Raw genomic sequence first — 20,218 nt, forward strand, 5'->3', positions numbered from 1 at the left:
GCGTTGAATCCTGCCATTTGTGAAAGTAATGTAAACCCGTAACTTCACTCCCCTAACCCTAGGTCGTGTTAAAACTACCGCTGCCCCTGACTTGTTTTAACATTCGTATTTACTTTTATTCCATTAGAAACTCCCGACCTTTCTTTATTACACTTGACATCCCTCCTCCTGAAATGTATTGCTGTGAGAGGGAGGTGTCTGGCCAGAATACGCCGCTTCCCCTCTCCAAGGTACCTTGAAGCTTCCACTGAACGCGGATTTGCGTAACCTTCATGTTCAGGTCTAACACGGACTTCTAACATTTTTCGGAACACTGCAAAACTGTACAGCGTAGCTGTAAACTACGCACCTGCGCCGACCTTCCGCGCCCGTCCACGAACAGAAAAAAAAACAACACGTGACCTCCTACGAGCGAGCGATGTCGTCACGCAATGACGTTATCATGACTTCAGATTATGGTGTCATGACGACGTCATCAGTGGACATCGTCCATCCCGGTGCCAGTACAACCGGTGCAACCGATAGACCGATCCCGGAGGCTGTGCAGAAAACATGTGTTTCGCCGAGGTCTGGTCTAGGCGTTGCGATGGCACTGTCGAGCGTGGCAAGTGTTGCTTAACCGTTCATTTTGAGAATTCCCGTGGACCAGTGCGCTAACGCTCATCACATTATGTTTCCGGCGAAAATTCATGATCGTTTAACGTATTACACGCTTTAGGACAAGGACAATAATTGGGTCGAATTGGGGCACGCCATGTATACCTAGTGGTAGGCCATTCCGCACGACCGCATCGTAGCATGCTGGACGTTTTCACAAGCCGCTACCACATTTACGTTACGTATGCCAAATTAGCCAGGCAATTCTAGTGGCCAGAGGCAACTATTTACGGGGCATGCAAAGCGACGATTCCACGCTGCGTTCCAGCGCGTACCGCAAGTTCATGCAGCCCATGCTCTGCTGGCGCCCTTTTGTGCCGTCAAGTGAGAAGCGTCGCTGGCGGGCGCAGCCTGAAACGACTACCCACTGTATTCTGGTACACTGTAGCGATCTTCATCAGTCATTTTCTGGCACGATGGCATCAATTGGAGTCACGTGTTAAGTGCGAAGCACTATAGGGGCGGCGTGTCGTCCTTATATATCATGTTGTGTGATCACGCTCACAATGAAGTGCTCAACACGGGCTTAAAACAAGGCTAGCAATGCTCAAAACAGGGTTAAGGTAAACGAACAAGGTCTAAAATAATATAATTAACAGAAATAGCCAAGAAGTAATCGCAATAACTTAAGATCGCTAAAAACGCTTCGGAAACATGCGGCTGACACGTGCGCCACGTAAGAAAGGGCGCCACCTCCTCGCCAAGCGCGCGATTGCTCCTGTCACCGGCGCTTCTCCGGCGCTTCGTCGCTACATCTTCCGAGGAAAACAACCTGAGGGAACTGGCTGCAGACGACCTGTATATTAACGGCCGTAACAAGGAGAAGGTCGATAAAGCGCACCAAAAGGTAACGCGCATGACGCACATCTAACCAGATCCTATTAGTACTATTAGTGCAGGGACACCGTACCTACTTAACTCAAACATTGGCGTCATCGGCGGTTTGGTAAATGAAGCAGTGGGAACACTAAAAGCGGGTATACCGTGGTGCCCGGGCGACATGCGCGGACACCGAGCGATTCCCACGCACTTCCTCAGGGTTCACAGTAGTGTAGCTGCACTTAGCGCAGGATTTAGAACTACACCAATTGCTACACAAGTTTTTTTTTTTGTTACCGCCGGAGCTCAAGATGCGCGCGAGCCTGGTCACGCAATCTCACGAAGGCGGCGCAAAATACACGTGCAGTCGCTCGCCACCTCCGAGAGATGGCGAGGCCACGCCGCCTGGACTGTGAAAAAAAAAACAAATTCCTTATTTAGAGGACACTTGACTGTTTCAGGTACTTCTTGTTGGACAAGGACCCATCTCAGGCGCTCTACTTCGGCTATCCGTTCCGGACAATCGTACCCAAGGGATACATGAGTGGGGGCGCGGGCTATGTGCTCAGCCGCGAGGCGCTGCGGCGCCTTGTCGAGCAAGGCATGATGCAGGGCAAGTGCCGAGCCGACGGGGCGGGCAGCGAGGACGCCGAGCTGGGCCGTTGCCTCATGCACGTCGGAGTCCCGCCCGGTGACACTCGCGACGCCCTGGGTCGAGACCGGTTCTTCCCGCTGCACGTCGAACGATATTTCTGGAAGGATACGCTTCCGTACCACTGGTGGATTTGGAAATACGCCAAGTACCCTGTGCGGCTGGTACGTATGCCGACGACCTTATTCGAGGATAAGTAAACAGAGTAGAAACTCCGAGCGCGGAGAATACGATGGTGAACAAAATTGGCGCGATTCCTCAAGAACGTCTGCGGCGCTGCAGTTACAAGTGTTTGCTGCATATCGATTGATATTTATCGACATATATGTGCGATTCGAATTGCCACAGCTTTACATGGTCTACATCAGGGGTCTGAAACACGCGAACCACAGGCCGCATGAGGCCCGCGGATCTTTGGCTAACGGCCCGACTGCGTTCCTTCTATGTTTTATTTTATATCCTGAATAAGTATGCTCATGAGCGACACAAAATTTAGTGGTCTCAAGCATTATTTTTGGAAGTACTCCACGGCTTCAGCATGTCTGGAAACATAGCCGCAACACAAGAGCTCTGCATTGAGAATCAGCGTCCAGATTTTGCTCATTCTGGATATCAGTATCGATATGTTGTTCGAATCCAGACATTGAGTTCCCTTCTGAAAGGACCCATACATGAGATATGGGAAAGGCCGGGCATCAAATGTCAACGTTAGCTGGCATTTTGTACAAACTACTGCCCCCCCCCCCCCCCCCACCCACTACGGTCATACCTCGTTTCTGTCCATTGCTGACTAAATTTTGTGACAGCGGCACCCTAGCTGAGGTGAATTTGAGACCCCTGGTCTACATAAAAAAAAGATGGTTGATCCCTCTGTCATAGGAATCGGAATAACACGAAAGTTAAGCGTGCCCTTACAGAAGTAAGTGAATGTTTACTGTACATTGATATAAGAGAGTTTGTGCATATATTGTCTGGCAGCTATAGCACCGTTTAATCTGGATGCACCCACTTTGATGATTGGTGGTACATCTCAATCCCGACGACTAACGTCGATGTTAAATGATTAAACAAACCCTTGTAGTATGATAGCCAGAGGAGCGCAGAACTTGGTCGCCATCCCGTGGCATGTTAAATGTGATGGAACACCCCCGCCGGACTAGAGGGAAACGCAAAGCGCATCGTGCCACCCCGGTAGCCCGGCCGCGATTTTTCTCGGGGCGAGCGCATGAGTGGGGAACGCGGTGTTACATCCAGGTGAGGCAGGCGCGCGTCCCAGAGCTATTTTTGGTTTGGATTAGTGTGGTGCTATGAGCGAGGCCGACGCTTTTACGACGCTTGCGCTAAGATCGCCACCTCGCGGTTTGTTAAGGCATTGACAAAATTGAACTTCTATTGAAAACGCGCCGAATGGGACGGACGTGTAACGCGTTGCAGGTGCTAATCGCGGAGGCTACAGTAATGACGAATTACTTTACCGAACCCAGTGGGCAACGCACCCCGCCGACCGGGAGAGTGGTAGATATAAAAGGCGCGTTCGTAAAGCCTCTAGAGTCTGTGACCGTGGCGCAGTGGATTGTACCTGAGTGGTTATCGGGAGTGGCACCCTTGACAGTGCTCAAGGAATTTTAAAATTGATGTCTGTCCAGTAGGACGGACAACATTTGATGTTGTTTATTCTATGTGTTTGTGATGTGGTTTATGTCTGGAAGCAGGCAATAAAGCAAAAAAAAAAACCGTGGCGCAGTGCATAGCGTGCTCGGCATCTGTTGTTGTGGGCCGAGCGGTCGTGGGTTCGATGCCCGCTGACGGAACTTTTTTTTTTCTTTGCCATATCATCGCGTAAACTTTTTCGATGTCATTTCCGTGACGGAAATACGTCACTGAAATCTTGGTGGACCCCGACATAAAACACTTTCGTGTTAAAAAGGAGGCAGTAAAACGTTTTGACCTCATTTTCTCAATACTTAACTTATTTTTATACCACTTTGGATGGACACATGAACATATTCCGGAACACTGCCGCCTCGCTGCACGCGGCCAGTAGGAAAATTCCAATAGCGAAGAGTGAGGGAACATGACGAACCAAGTTTATAAGTCGCTTTCCTTTCAAGGAGAGCAAGAAAGGAAAAGATATGCGTCCCCCCCCCCCTTCACGCGCACGATCGACGCAGCGTGCGCGAAGGCGTGATTGCGATGGCAGTGCCGCTCCTCGGCTGGGCGTTGCGGCCTCGGAACTTTTGACCACCCCTGTACATACCCAGGAATTTGGGACATCACTTTTAGTTCCCCGTTTTTCACACCACGTGGCGTACAGACCTTCAACTTTCAAAATTGGCGCGATGAGGCATGCCGCGCGGCAGACAAAACGGCAATACGTAAAGAAAACAAAACGATATCGACTATCGCCGCAGAGAGCTAACCGCAATCGCCGACTGATAAGCGCAAAGCATACGAGGAGTGGTCGGCTGTCTTCCCGGTTGTGAATCGACAGTTCTTTTGCAATGAACGTGTGTATACAAGTCGCTTGGATGCGCTTGAAAAACACCAAATCTCGAAATGGCGTGTTGCCCTTGCTCTCGCCTTTTAATCGCGCGCAATAGACGCCAAGCTTTCGTTTCGTATTTTTCAGACAGCACGATAGTCTCACAAATACACCTGTACTATACATATAGCTGCAGGGGCAAAAATATTGGTAATATCTTCGCGAATTCTTGCCTTAAAGGGCCTCTGAAAGCGAAAGTTTTGTTTGCGACTTTTTTGCTGTAATTTGTAACTTCCTGTCTGGTAATTCCGAAATTGAATCGTCAGTGCTCTAACACATCGCATAATAAATGCTAGCGTCGTTATGAGAACAATTTTGCTTCAGTTCGAAACGCCGGCCTAAATACCGTAAGAAACTAGCACCTCACTACGGGGGAGCATCTGAGATCACGTGCACTCAAGGTTTGTTGTCGTTGAAAGCGCAGTTTCCAAATCGGAGCCCCGCGCGGTAAAGAATGAAACGATGCGGGTGCTTCGGCATTGTTAAGCGTGTGCCCCTTCCCCCCCCCCCCCCCCCCCCACCCCGCCGCCCATAAAACAAAGGTTGCAGTGGCTTAGCTCGGCTATGCCAGGATAACGTAGCGTTAGCAAGGGTTCGGCTAATCATCCTTAGTTTTCCTGATTGTGTAGGATTAGCTTGATTATCATGATTACTGCTTCTCTAATGACACACACACGGTATGCGTATTATGTGGCACATGTATATTTATTTCGCCAGGCAACTACATCGGGATCCGATGAGTTAAGCTTCTCCGCTCTTCTACGCCGTTGAGCAGCATTTGCGCTCTCCTTCTCCATGGCTATACCACACTGGCAAACGCCAGTCAGAACCGCTATCAAGCGGCTCCAGCAGTGTCAGACGAATAGCTACGCGCGCGTAGGCAGTGTCAGGCCAACACCTACGCGCGCGCCGGCGCCAATACGTCTGCCAAGGCTACGACGTCACTCCTCTGGAAAGCGCAGGCCGGTGGCGGCGAGTCGCGCGCGGCGGCGGCGCAGTGCGCGGGAGTTGCCTAGAGTGCCTCGATATACGCGGAGCGCGCGGGCATCAATGCACCCTAGAGTTGCCGGCACCGGTGCGTGACTTCACTGATCCTCGCGCAAGCTCAGCACGGCTCTTGAGGATCCACGCAAAACTGGCTTGGCTAGGCCAGTATAGGCACCCTAGAGTTGCCGGCTCCGGTGCGTGACATCACTAATCCTCGCGCAAGCGTAGCACGGCTCTTGAGGATCCACGCGAAACTGGCTTGGCTAGGCCAGTGTAGGCACCCTAGAGTTGCCGGCTCCGGTGCGTGACATCACTAATCCTCGCGCAAGCGTAGCACGGCTCTTGAGGATCCACGCGAAACTGGCTTGGCTAGGCCAGTGTAGGCACCCTAGAGTTGCCGGCTCCGGTGCGTGACATCACTGATCCTCGCGCAAGCGCAGCACGGCTCTTGAGGATCCACGCGAAACTGGCTTGGCTAGGCCAGTGTAGGCACCCTAGAGTTGCCGGCTACGGTGCGTGACATCACTAATCCTCGCGCAAGCGTAGCACGGCTCTTGAGGATCCACGCGAAACTGGCTTGGCTAGGCCAGTGTAGGCACCCTAGAGTTGCCGGCTCCGGTGCGTGACATCACTAATCCTCGCGCAAGCGTAGCACGGCTCTTGAGGATCCACGCGAAACTGGCTTGGCTAGGCCAGTGTAGGCACCCTAGAGTTGCCGGCTCCGGTGCTTGACATCACTGATCCTCGCGCAAGCGCAGCACGGCTCTTGAGGATCCGCGCGAAACTGGCTTGGCTAGGCCAGTGTAGCTAACGCTACAAAAGGAGTTGAGAGCACCCCGAAAACAGAGAGAGAAGGGTGGCGAACAGTAGTCCTAGCCGGGTGCCAGTCGGGGTATTGTGCGCGCCCCGCAAATCTTCTCTGACGTCTACAATACTCGCTTTACTCGTGGAACGTCACAAGGGGCCTCGGTCTACGTCATACCAGTGGCGATGTCGCGAGGTGCTGCCATGGGAGATGAGCACTCACGCTTACTTTAAAACCAAATTAAAATATCTTAAAGCTAACGTCCGACACTAATATTCGGCCAGAAGTGCCCTCGTATACAGGACAATCAACACAAATATCTTGAGGTTTCAATATTGGTGTCAGGGACCCTTTAAGAAATGAATCAACTTTTAAAACACGCTATCGGCGTTTATTGCTTAAAATACTTCATATCTACACAAGAAAGACATTTAGAAACATGTCAGTATTCTACGAAACTATGGAACCAGTTAATTTTGTACGAAAAGTTTGGTGCAGATAGCAAAAAAAACGAAACAAGAACCGTAACTAAGTCACCTGCAGTTCGTCAAATGCCTTTAGAGGTGTGCGCCACCACCGCCGCCTGATCGGCGGGGGCGGCGCGGCGCCCCCCCCCCCCTCCGCGGGGGCCCCCCCGCGCCGCGCCGCCGCCGGTCTGATGAACCCCGCGCCGTTCACGCGCCGCCGCCGGAGGTGGAAACACCGGCGCGCCGCCGCCGGTGATTTTGGGTCCGGCGCAACTTACTACTTAGAGCAGGACATCCTAACGATCCAGTATGTCCACACGATCAATTAAGTGTATGTGCGATGTGGATGCACAACGCGTCTCAGTTACTTCAGGCACTAAGGTGAAGTAACTGCTAAGGTGACCTGCTAAGGTGAAAGTTCCCAAGACGAGAGCTTCGCTGAATTCTCGCTTAGGATAAGAAGGTGCCTTCTATTAAATTTTTCGCCTGTAGAACCATTTTTCAACCTACGCACTTCTACATTAATTTATAAATGCGCCGCATCGACAAACGAGAAATTGGAATTTGCGGTGCTTCTATTAAATTTTCCGCCTGTAGAACCATTTTTCAACCTACGCACTTCCACATTAATTTATAAAGGCGGCACATCGACAAACGAGAAATTCAAATTTGCTGTGAAGGTCGTGTCTGAGAGACAATTGGCTCCCGGAGTACATGCGATGTTATGCACTTGCATACGCGCAAACGCATGGGTGAAGGAATTCAGAAAATTTCAAGTTTTGTTTCAGGGCGGCCTGCTTTAGCCGAGTTCAACGTGGAGCTGAAGACTCATAGTTAGTGTGCTTCGAACAGTCGCCTACAACGCCCCGGTTATAACTGTATATTATATTTACTTCCAAAGTAAATCGAGGTGCAATAGTTTATTGACGAAGTGTGCGTCGTAGTATCCGCAACGCCCTGTTTATGTGCGTGAGGGAAAGCAAGAGCAGATTCTCGCAAAGCGCTCGCTGTGGCATGTCTAGGACGCAATTGCGCAGGTCAAGCCGAATTAACGTATATTTAGAGAATGAACGGTCACAGTACAGACTCGCAATTAGTCTGCGTATGCTTCAGTAGTAGTAATCGCAGCGCTCGAACTGTGCGCAGGGCTGGAACTGCTGTAGCGACACGGCTGTGGCCATCCACTACACGAAGCCCGAAGGAATGTACCTGTTTGAGTTCTTCGTGTACCACGTGCGGGTGTTGGGCGGCCTCGATGAGCGGGTACACCCAAGGCATCCGCCTATTCCTGAGTTGACTCTGTGAATTGGCATCTGCGTCGACGAGGCCTCAACAAGTTATCTCCCTTATGATATTTTCGTCGCTGAACAACAACCAATAGCTTTATGTTATACCGTGGTAGACGTGCTGCAGAATAAAAGCACTACCAACAGATTCGTTTCATAGAATTGGACTCTTTCGTTGATTAAAGGGACTGTCTACCATCCTTCATCGCTTTTCTGTTTTGTACCGTAATAGAAAGCGTACCATCTGAGGTGTCCAACCTTGCAGCGGTTTCTCTGGAAAGTGAGTAGAAATTTTTAAAACAGAATTTTTTGGTCGGCGTTCGGTCTTCTTCCATTGGCGTGAAACATGCTTACAACACTGGTTGGTGGACGCGATGACGGTTGTAGTGCCGGTAAAAAATAAAACCGAAAGCGCATGTGATTTCTGTAAGATTACTTTATTTTCGCTGAACACTATTGTAATAAATGTAACAGTCGTTTTCAGCGCGCTGGCGGTTAAATGAAGCCTTATTATACGATTACAGAGCAGTTGTTTTGCTGTAATCGCAGTCTATGCGTCCATTTTAGCACTGCTGCCGCAATCCAAGCCAAGTCGGTTCAGGAAAAAAAAGAGTATAAATGCACGCCTTCACAGCGCAGCACATGTGAGACATCCTAACAACAATACAGCGGCACAGTACGACCAGCGAGGAGAGCCGCATGGCATAGCGCATGAGTTGAAGCAGACGAAATAGAAGACGGCGTAGGGGCGCCGCAAGCAGCGCCGCCGGGCGCCTTTTTGGATGCGTGAGAAAAAAAGCAAAAAGTTACTCTCTGACGCAACCGAAAGCTGCTTCAAGTACGTAAAATACAGCTTCAAGTTATACATGTTTGTTTTTAAGCAAAATGAGTCTACCTGCGAGGATTTCTTGTCCTACCAGTAGATTGACCACATCGCTGTTGGGTGACGCTAGCGGTCATTCTTTCACGATTTTCAACGTGAAATTAAAAATATAATTATTTTCTTATGGGGCAAAATCATGCTCGTTGCCGCCGATGTGACGAACGATGTCCTCATTTTCACCACAATCAGAAAATTTTTTCCGAGCGGTAGACAGTCCCTTTACCTTCCGTCGCGAGAGTCATGGAGAACTCCAATGGAAAAGCGGTTTCACGAATATTTTCGACCCTAGAAGACCCTGGCGTCATGGTATGACAACGCCAGTCGCTGCCTGCTGCGCAGGAAATGCCGAACTTATTCTCCCCTGAATTGAATTAAATTGACGTGCATTTGTGCTCTGTGCTTACAACGAAAGCAGAGACTAAAGGCATTATAGCCGGAGAAACGTCCTATGCTCCTAATTATCATACAAAAGCCGATGAACGCAATGATGCATAAGAGAATAATGTTTCGGACATTTCAACTTAGACAACAAGTTTAAACATAGGTATCCCAAGATTGAGGGAAAACATCATGAAGACAGTGCACTATTAAAAACCCTTTGGAAAGCAAAACCAACAGACCTCGGTGTACAAACTTAATATAATGGTGTGTCAGGACGGTCTCGAATATGCTGTTAAGATGATATGCTGTTTTACGTGCCAAAACCACGTGGTAAAACGCCATGCTCAGGGAACCGCTTTTTACAGTTAAGTTAAACCTAACTAAGTTTAAACATTGGTATCCCAAGATTGAGGGAAAACATCATGAAGACAGTGCACTAATAAAAACCCTTTAGAAAGCAAAACCAACAGACCTCGGTGTACAAACTTAATATAATGGCGTGTCAGGACGGTCTCGAATATGCTGTTAAGATGATATGCTGTTTTACGTGCCAAAACCACGTGGTTTTGGCACGTAAAACGCCATGCTCAGGGAACCGCATTTTACAGTTAGGTTAAACCATTCATAACATTTCCTCATAATGTCGTCATTGACCTCACATTGTCGTCATTGGGACAGTGGCATTGGCCCGATAGTTGGCAAGTAATAAGAAACATGGCTGATCCCTCCGTCATAGGAATTATAACACGAAAGTGAAACGTGTCTTCACAGAAGTAGTGCTTACCGGGTAGTGACATATGAGAGCGTGTACAATGTCTATTCGTGTTTGGCAGCTATATCACCGTTTGACGTTGATGCACCCATGTTGACGCCTAGTGGCGTGTCTCCATCGCGACGACTAACGTCCATGATCATGCTTAAACCGTTGTGGTAGCTAAAGTTGTGAACATATATTTGGACACAGCGAATCCTAAATCCCGCGTAAAGATTACATCAACAGGCTCATAATCAACACTGGTACCCGATAGGCACTTTTTCAAAATGCCATCAATTAAGGAGAGAAAGGGCACGGTGTGCGCTTTCTAGTAATGGGTAACCGACGCTTGTGCTCATGCATACACTACCACACTAGGCTTCAGCAACACAGGAGGCAGAGGTTCGTAGCTTGAGCCGCAAACGCGTGCGTCCCGCTGGCTTCTGTCTCGCTCCACCAAGGCACGGCATTCGCCCGTCGAAATCGTGCCCATTCTGCAACGCGTTGCACTGCTCCGATGACACGACACACGCTAACACGGAGCGAAAGGCGAAGAACGTAACTGCGTCTTTCCTACGCCTTGGAAAAATCTTGTACACACGCTGTCACGGAAAGTTTCAATGCTCAGACGCGTCCGCTCGAAGCTGCAGGCTATCCGCAAAAACTGATCACGTCAGTAGCGGAAACAATCTACAAGGAAAACTGCGGTAGAAATGGTAAACAAGGACGCTCGTCGGCGCGATGAGGTTTCGGTCATTCCATATATGCACAAGATATCACATCGTCTCAAAAAAATCGGGCAGCACTGTGGTGTTCAAATGGTTTTTGCAGCACCCCATAAACTTTCATATCTTTCACGTGTTACCTGTCCTGTGAAGAAGAAAAAAGCTCAAGTGCACTATCAAGCATCGCAAACAGTGCATAGATTGCGCCAGCAATGTCATCTATTGAATTCCACTTTCGTGCAGGGGATGCTATGTAGGCCAGACGGGAAGGTGCATAAATGATCGCCTTCGAGAGAACAACAATAATGTGCGCAATGCTAAAGAAGGTTTGTTAGCCATTCATTGCCGTTCCTGCGTATGCACTCCCCTGTTTGAGCAAACCACAATCATCGGCAGACATCAGGACCAGCGCACTCGCGAAATCATTCAAGCCGTCCATATTTCTCAAGAAGGTTTATCATGCATCAGCATGGCATCTGTTTGTTTGTCGACGAAATAATTCTCCTTTTTGGAAGAGCACGTGTGATCATCCCTTGATATTTTGTCATGCTTTAACGTTTTTTTTAATTTTCTGTATATATTTTTCTCTCGTGTTCAATAAAGGTTCAGTGAAAGTCAGCGCTTGTCTGTGTTGCTTCTCTTGTGTGTCCCCGTGTAGAATTTCGCGCTGTTACTATTTCATAATGCAATACCAACTAGACCAAAGCTTCACTTTACTACCTTAGTCAGTTGAGCGTTGGGCGCTTACCGCCGCGGCCGCAAAATCGTGAGTTGAATTCCCAGAGGCGGAACTTTTTCTTGGTTTTTTTCTTCCTCACCTATTGGCGTTCATTTTATCAACGTCATAACCGTAACAGATGTACTTGGTGGACCCCGGCATAAAACACTTTCGTGTTAATAATTGGGGGGAGGGGGGTTTAACGTTCTAAAACTATGATATGATTATGAGGGACGCCGTAGTGGAGGGCTCCAGGAATTTCGACCTCCCGGGGTTCCTTAACGTATACTTTAACCTAAGTACACCGAGCTTAAGCATTTTCGCTTCCATCGAAGATGTGGCCGCCGCGGCCGGGATTCGATCGCGTGATCTTCGAATTGATGCGAATCGATAGGGGACCCTGTGAGCTTTTTTTTCTTATTTCGTGGGTTCCAAACCAACAAGCTCAAGCCCATACCACTTTTAATTATATTTTGAAGTACTTATTTATTTCGCTGTGAAAACTGTTATGAGGTCACAACAGCAGCCGATTTGGGTGGCGTAGTTGTACACTGCCGGCCGCTTCTGCCGGTGTCCGCAACCGTTGTCACGCGCAGCGAGAAAAAAATATCCGGAATCGAGCGGGATTGGAACCGCGGCGCTCTACATGGGAGTCGAGTATTCCACCACAGATCCACGCCGGTGCTTGAAACTCCTTCGCAAAAATAAAAAAGAATGAATCGCCAGGCCTGCTCGGAACACGAATCCCAGTCACAGCGAAAGCTGGAAGAGCGGCCTTTCTAGAGCCCTTTGTAGACTCTCTGGGGGCAACTAATGCAAGTACGCTTGCAAGGTACCCAATACACAAGGGGAGAAGTTCGGCCTTGTTGGTAAGACATGAAGCGATATTTAGCGCAATGTAACACGAGGACGGGAAGGTTGTGCCCTCCCTTCTGGCCATCGTAGTACTTTGCACTAAACATTGCTTCGTACCCAATACGCTATAAATCATCATAATTTTGGTGGAGTAGCGAATCACCCAATATGCCATTATTCGTCACTCTGCGGAAAAGCGTGGTACCCGCCACACATCCGTAAGGCATTATGTGCACTTCGTAGATGCTGTGGCTGATGACGAGGGATGAGCTTTTTGTAATGTGTTCGAAGCATTCAACAACCCGCTCGTTACGCAGTGCGCATTGTGTGACGCCTGGTTGTTATTTGACTCTTCTACCACGCTATATTACATATGTTAACACGATTTCTTCCCCCCATGACACCTGTATAATGTCTTTTTGCGGAGACTTTCAAGAGCTGGCGTCGCTCTGAGGTAGAATGCTCGGCTGCTACGCTGAGTGCCCGCGTTCAAATGTTATCTGCTCCTGGAGTAGAGTATTTTTTCTGATTTCGTTTTTTTTCTTATTTTGCTCGATAGAGGTTACAGACACCGGCGGCGGCGGCGGGCAATTACGCCACCGAAATCGGCTGTTATTGTGATCTCATAAGTGCTTTCGTTGTAAAAGAGACCATACAGGTGTCCTGTGAGGCAAATAGTGGCGTTAACATATGTGATATAGCGTGGTAGAAGAGTAAAATAACAACCAAGCGTCACACAGTGCGAATTACGTTCTTTTTACTTTGTCTGCTTCGGTGGGACGAATTGCAGTTACACGCAATGCTTTATTTGTATTCTTAGTTTTGATTTTTTACTTTATTTTCAAATTTTGTTCTACTTTGTGTTATTTATTTCTTTTCTTGTTATTCTCAATTTCGGTGGCGATCGTTGCAGAGTAATTAAGCGGGCAAAAGAAGAGCATCGTATGTCTCGAGACGCCCGAGCTAAGAGATAAGGTTGAGAATTCGATACTAATTAAACAGATTAAAAATTATCGGTTTCCAAACAACATAACAGCGTGGCTTTCAGAATTTTTAAGAGAAAGGGAATTTTATTGTTTTAAAGATGGTTGCTCATCTGAGAGGCCGAATCGGGGTGTACCACAGGGGGTGTCGCCCGTTTTGTTTAATATACTCTTAAGTTCCATTCCGCTCCATCAGGATATACAATTATATGTGTACGCAGATGATATTGCTTTCTTCGCGGCAAATAATGATCTGCACTCATTCTATCAGACATTACAAAATTATATAAATACGCTAGAATCAAGGCTTCAAAATATTCATATGACGTTGAACGTCAAAAAAAGCGTGCTTCTCGCGTTCTCTTTAAGGAGCCTGTTAACATCTCGCTGATTTATCGTCGAGAGCTCATTCCCCAGGTAGATTCTCTTAAATATTTGGGCATCATATGTAACGAAACATTAAATGGGAGTAGTCACATTGAAGAAGTCTACGCTCATGAAACACGAGCAATGGGGTGGCTACGGAAGATCGGAAACCGTAGAAGGGAGTTGAGAAACAATACATTGATATAATTTGTAAACTGTGTGTGCGACCTATCGTGCAATTCGGGTGCGTTTTATTTTCTGGCAGCGTAACTTATAAAATGAGACCTTTGGTACTATTTGAAAGGGAAGCTATGCGTTTGTGCCTTGGACTTCCGAGGTTTGTTACAAACAATGTTTGTATATGGAAGGCCGATTGCCATCTTTGATAAATAGATTCAAAATACTTACTGTTTCAAACATTCTTGTAACATACAATCCGCCTCCGCCTCAGAGACGATCATTTTACGTATTATTTAAAGAACCGAGCTTGTTCTTTGAAACACAATGGTCACACACCCGACAGATTACATTTGTACAGGCGCTGCTAGAACCGCTGAATGTAAAAATTAAACACATTGGCTCAACAGGTATTTTCATTTCAACCCTTCACATAAAACATAGACGATATTTTCCTTTCTAATATGAAAGAAATGCCATTTCGGTCAGTCAGAATATTATCTAGCTCACCTGAAAATAAGAAATCTAATTGCGACTGATGCATCTGTATCGAAGGAAAAGGCTGAGGTTGGCATCTTCTCTCCTTCTATTCACTGGTCATTTTCGGTTAGACTCTTAGATTATACCCCTCTGTTCATTGCAGAATTATTGGCAATTGTTCTAGCACTACGCAAACTTCCCTCAGGCGAATCAACAGCAGTGATAATTAGATTCTCTCTCAGTATGTACTGCACTTTTGGCGGCGACAAATTCAACACTAAATATGATATGTTTTGTCATCTAATACCAGAAAACTTACAAAAAGTTCAGTGGCTATGGATACCAGGCCACCGTGAAATATATTTGAACGAAATGGCGGACTCATTGTCAACAATATCCATGAGTGGACCCCTCATCCCGATTTTACGAGGTACGGCTTACGCGACAGCTTTAAGGTTCAGAAATGCTTGTTTGCAAAGTGAAATAGGTAAATACTCAGTGGGCAAATTTAAAGACTTCGCACATCTAACATATTGCTTGAATAAACAGTGGTGTTTATCTCGCCAGTTAGAAGTTTCTTACGCCAGATTCCGCTGTAGAATTCCACAATTGAATTATTACTTACATAAAGCTAGACTCAAGGCGTCCCCGTTATGCATGTTTTGCAACGAAATCGAAACAACAGAGCATTCCTTTTTATCTTGTCGCCGCTATTCTAATCAGAGAAAAAGATACCTTGTGGCTCCACTTCAGAAGTTGGGATAAGCAATAAATTTTTCAATAATTTTATCATTCAGTGGCACTTCATTAGGTTACAGCCACAGGGATGTCTGCTCTCCTGTGTTATATTACATAAGCGAAACAAAAATATTACCATGTTAGTCTATTTTTCTCTGTTCAGATTTTCGGTTTCAAATCCGTCAAATTTCCGTCAGAAAGCTCAGTTGATAGTCTTACCGCTTGCTTGTTAGGCATTTTCATTCGATGTTTTATTTTTATTCTATATTTCCAGCTTCATTCAGATTCATAGGTCCTTACCTTAAGCACCATCCTGCCACACGGTTCTTGGCCCATCTCCCTATGTGGGTGAGCGCCATCAGGAAGGGGTCATCGTCACCATCATCTGATCTCTCCCTGTGTCTGGCCACTTGGTTGTTTCTCGTTTTTTTCCTCTTTTTTGTTTTACGTTGATGAGACGAAGGTGCCTTAGTAGGGGAGAGTAGATCCTTGTATTTGTGGCCCATACCCACAATGAAGAATTGGCCAAAAGCCTGATACTTCTAAAAGAAAATCCTTGATTTAGAAGTCATATATTGTTTGTTGAAACATGGACGACAGAAATACAACAAAACAACAACTGGAAATACAAAGAATCGATAAATGTGAAAATACGGATATAAATACGATGAGGAGAATTTGAACAAAAATAAAGCACTTTGGAAGATACAATCAGCAGTAAAGATTCGTTCTATAGCCTAAATCTCTTTGCACCGTTAATTAACTCCTGCAAGGCATCGGCAACCTTCCCTTCGCTGTGTCCCGTCGCTTACACAATTGGCAAATGAGATTGTGCGTGGATTTTTGTTTTGTTCCTGCCTCGCCTTTTTAGGGGCGAAGCTCCTCAGGGTGTGGGCCTGTCCCTCCTTTGTAGTATGTAGTAGGTAGCCACGCATAGTGAGATGTATCCACTCCATGTGATAAAGATGACGATGACGACTGATGAAGAATAAGCGCGTTCCAGTATAGTGGAATGTGCCCACTACACGTGATAACGATGACGCTGATGAACATGAAGTATAAGCGCGTTCCATGAAGATGACGACTGATGACCATGAAGAATAAGCGCGTTCCAGTATAGTGGAATGTACCCACTACACGTGATAACGATGACGATGACGCTGATGACCATGAAGTACAAACGCGTTCCAGACCTCACATTCTCTTTCTGCCATGGATGAAAAGGATCGTGAACGCGCTCTTGCCCTCGAAAGGCAAAACGGCAACGCCGACAACAAAGTTCCCATGAGCTTAACGTCACATATGAGGACCCCCGCGTTTGTGTGTCATGTCTTTGTATGATGATTGAGTGGGCAAAATTTACGGGGATTGACGGTTTACCAGATTACCTCCGGAGCTTCGCCCCCTCATCACCATTCACTTAGTGGGTATGGCGCGATTTTTTTTCTTATTTACAAATCCTTTTTCGTGGAATTGATATCATACATATTTCGACTTTCATACCTTTGACACGTCTTGAATCATTCTCTTGCATAATTACCTCTGTTCATTTTGTTGCTTGCTGGTTTAATATTGTAAAAGGACTGAGCGTTGGGCGAGTTGGTACTCCATTACTACTAAAAACTGCGCGAAATAAACGGGGACAAGTGAGACACACGCACAAGCGCAGACTAGCAACTGGAAGTTTATTGAAAGTAACACAAATATAAGTAACAAGAAGACCGTCCACGTGGTTTTTCTTGTTGCGTATATTTGTTGCAGTGTAGACTTGACATATCCTTGAATATACCTCTGGCCGCCCGATTCTTGCCCCGTTCCCCTACGCGCCAGAAAAGTGTATCCTCATCATTATTGCCACCACCGCAGCGCGCGAGGAGCAAGCGCGAGCCCACACGGCGCATCACAAGAAGAAGTTCCGGTTGCAAGAACGGACGTGTTGTTCTCGGTGGCTCCCGCACAAGTTCCTCGTCTGGGCAGTCGACTCCACCCCACGGCGTCTTGCCGCCCCTCAGCGGATCCACTGCGTCCCCTTCGCCATGTCTTCGAACGAGGAGGAGACGCAAGAGGTACGCGATTCTTTTTCAGGACTGTGTACCCAATGTGCATAATGGCGTTTCGCAGTGAACAGTGAAAGGCTGTTTAGTGGCAGCATATAGTTAACATTGCGATTTCGCCATGGTGAAATTTCAGATATTTCTAAGGCGTTTTGCGGAGTTAAACGCAAGCCGTTTGCTGTTGTCGTAACTAGGTCTTGGGACTTGATTACGATGCCCTAATTGTAAGTGGCGCGATTCTCAATGATCTCGAGTCACTGAGGCACGTTTAGGGCTGGCCTTAGACCATCAAGAGCCAGGAGCAAGGCCCAGCCGTGGAGCTACCACCTTTCTATGCACCCATAAAGACTGCGTGTACATCGTTGCTAAACTTGTTAATACTGGAACAAAACGAGCTTCTTTGAGCTAACAACCTTCGAAAAACAGGCACACAACGTTGTGTCAGACGCTGTGTTTAACTAAATGACGAGGCTGAATAACAATTATAGAAGCGTGCTGTAGTGGGCCCGAAAGCCTGTTTGTTGATCGGATAGCAAATCAACAAAGGCCATCATATCGCGTACTACATCGAACAGCCTGTCCCGATGCACCGACGTTCACTTCTAAACGCTTGGGTGGCCTCTTTCGTTGCTAAGCACCATACCAATCTTTCTGTAGTTCTCTGGTATTTGCTGCGCACCCTAGATTAGTAATCTAGCACATAAACTTGGCATCGCAAGTACGTTTGGTATCTGTTCCGTTCACGGGTTCGTCGTATATAATTCCGAGAATTTCTACCTCACAATTTTTTTCTCTGAAGACAGAGCGCCCTATTCTTCTGCTCCGCCAGTTCAGCCGTCGTGAGGTATGTGAATAGTACCACCTCATTTGGCAGCGAAACAAATAGAAACTATTGTTTTCGCGGGCTTATGCCTATGGCATGACTTGTGGTCAATGGTCAGTGGCCACAAGATGTCTCTAGAAAATAGCAGAAATTTTATTGTGAGCTGAATGTTCTGGCCTGTTACCACTTACTCCTGTAACTTTTTCTCTTCACGCAATAGTTGACATCTGTTCCTATAAAAATGTCAGGTTTCGAATTGAATGACGTCGAAGTGACTTCCTTCAGTGGAGTTAGATTAGAAGGCGGGCACTTGAACAGGCTGTCATTTCGCTCTAACTGTGTACTGCTACCTACTTTCTATGAATCTAAGCTATCTGTTTATGAACAGCATAAATCCACTTTTCAGTAGTCATTCTTGGCTCGAAGCCACGGCTTCACTTGGTCAATGTGGCGAAAATTACGCATGTCGTAAAATATGACCAGGATGTTCATGCGTGTTTTGGGTGCGTTTACGCATTGCGTCCTCTTGAGCCGGAGGTGAACCGGTCAGTCCTGCTCTGCTCCCATCCAAGGACTACGTGAACACACGTACTTGTATGTGAAGTATCCCTATTGCCAAACCCGCTACAATTTGCCGTTGTTAATGCGAATCCCTTTTCGGGAACCTTTACTTACATTCACAAGGGTGGCGGCTAGGGCTTGTTGAAAGTCCTTGACAGTATACTACCAGCGCGAAGACGGCAGGGCAAGAAAGAGGACGACACACTGTCCTCTTTCATGTCCTGCTGTCTTCGCACTGGTAGCATACTGTCTTTACTAAGATCCTCGCGATAACTCGTCAGTTATTGCCGTGTCTGACAAGCTTTTCGGTTCACCATAAAAACTTCATAAGTGTAATACTCGAGTCGTCCTGTATCACAGGTCTTTCTGAAGAGCCTCCACGGGTGTACTTGGTTCTCACTGTTCCCCCCAAACGTACGTAGTAAAAATGACCGGTTGCACCAAACGCCCCAAGAGCAAAAATATACGTGATATAAATCATTATTTAAGTACTTTAGAATTGTCTGTACGCCCGCATTCCTGATGCTTGTATTTTTGTACATCAGCTTGATCGCTTGTTTGAATAAAATATTTTTGCATACGATGATCTATTGTGAACCGCTTGGACGGAATTACCTGTCTCGCTGGGTAGCTGATTAGGACTTTGACAGTGGCTGCAAGCACTAAAAGGCAAGCGGATGGCTTGTGAAGAACGGGGGTAATTACGATATTGTGAGATAAGTGTCTCAAGGTGACAGTCGAAAACGGACGCCGACAACAAAAGTTGATAAAAGACGCCAGACCTGCGTGGAACACGCAGCACAGTCACAGCGTAAGCTCGAAGAGCGGCCTGTCTAGAGCACGCTGTAAACTCTCTTGGAGCAACTAATGCAAGTACACATGGCAAGGTGCTCACTACGCCAAAAATGATCATAATTTTTCTTGGTATGGAAGCACCCACTATCCCATTCTTCATTCTGCGGAGAAGCGAGGTACCTGCTACACATCTGTAAGGCATCATGTGCACTTTGTTGATGCTGTGGCTGATAACGATGAATTATGACTGAGTCCTTTGTAGTGGGTTGTAAGCATTAAACGACCCACACGTTACGCAATTCGCATTATGTGACGCCTCGTTATTTAACTCTTCTACCACACTATAGTAAACATGCTAACCCGATTCTTTCCCGGACACGACGCCTGTATAAGGTTTCGAGCACCGGCGTGGCTCTGAGGTAGAATAAGCGACTACCACGTAGAGGTCCCAGGTTTAAGTTCCGTCCGATCCTAGATTGCTTTTTCTCATTTCGTTTTCTTTTATTTCTCCCGATAGCGATTAAGGACACCGGCGGCGGCGGCGGCGAACAACTACGCCACCAAAATCGGCTGTTGTGATCTCATAACAGTTGTCGCTGTAGAATCAAATATGGCCATCAAGAGTACTTACGAAAGCAAGCTCTCGAAGAATGTTTCTTGCATATCCAGGCAAGATATACAGTATACACAGCTCTGTGGACCGCAGTATT

At 47.0% G+C, this 20,218-nt stretch overlaps 1 protein-coding gene across 1 annotated transcript in view; it reads left to right on the top strand.

Moving 5' to 3' along the window:
• Nucleotides 1-8,234, top strand: part of LOC119406681 (glycoprotein-N-acetylgalactosamine 3-beta-galactosyltransferase 1-like) — a 29,332-nt gene extending 21,098 nt beyond the window's left edge. The window contains exons 3-4 of the mRNA XM_037673411.1: nt 1,938-2,292; nt 8,076-8,234. Of these exons, the coding sequence (XP_037529339.1) occupies nt 1,938-2,292; nt 8,076-8,234 (514 nt within the window). The remainder of the gene's footprint in view (nt 1-1,937; nt 2,293-8,075) is intronic.
• The last annotated feature ends 11,984 nt before the right edge of the window (nt 8,235-20,218 follow it).

This window comes from Rhipicephalus sanguineus, chromosome 10, assembly GCF_013339695.2.
Source record: "Rhipicephalus sanguineus isolate Rsan-2018 chromosome 10, BIME_Rsan_1.4, whole genome shotgun sequence".
In the NCBI taxonomy this organism is placed as follows: domain Eukaryota; kingdom Metazoa; phylum Arthropoda; class Arachnida; order Ixodida; family Ixodidae; genus Rhipicephalus; species Rhipicephalus sanguineus.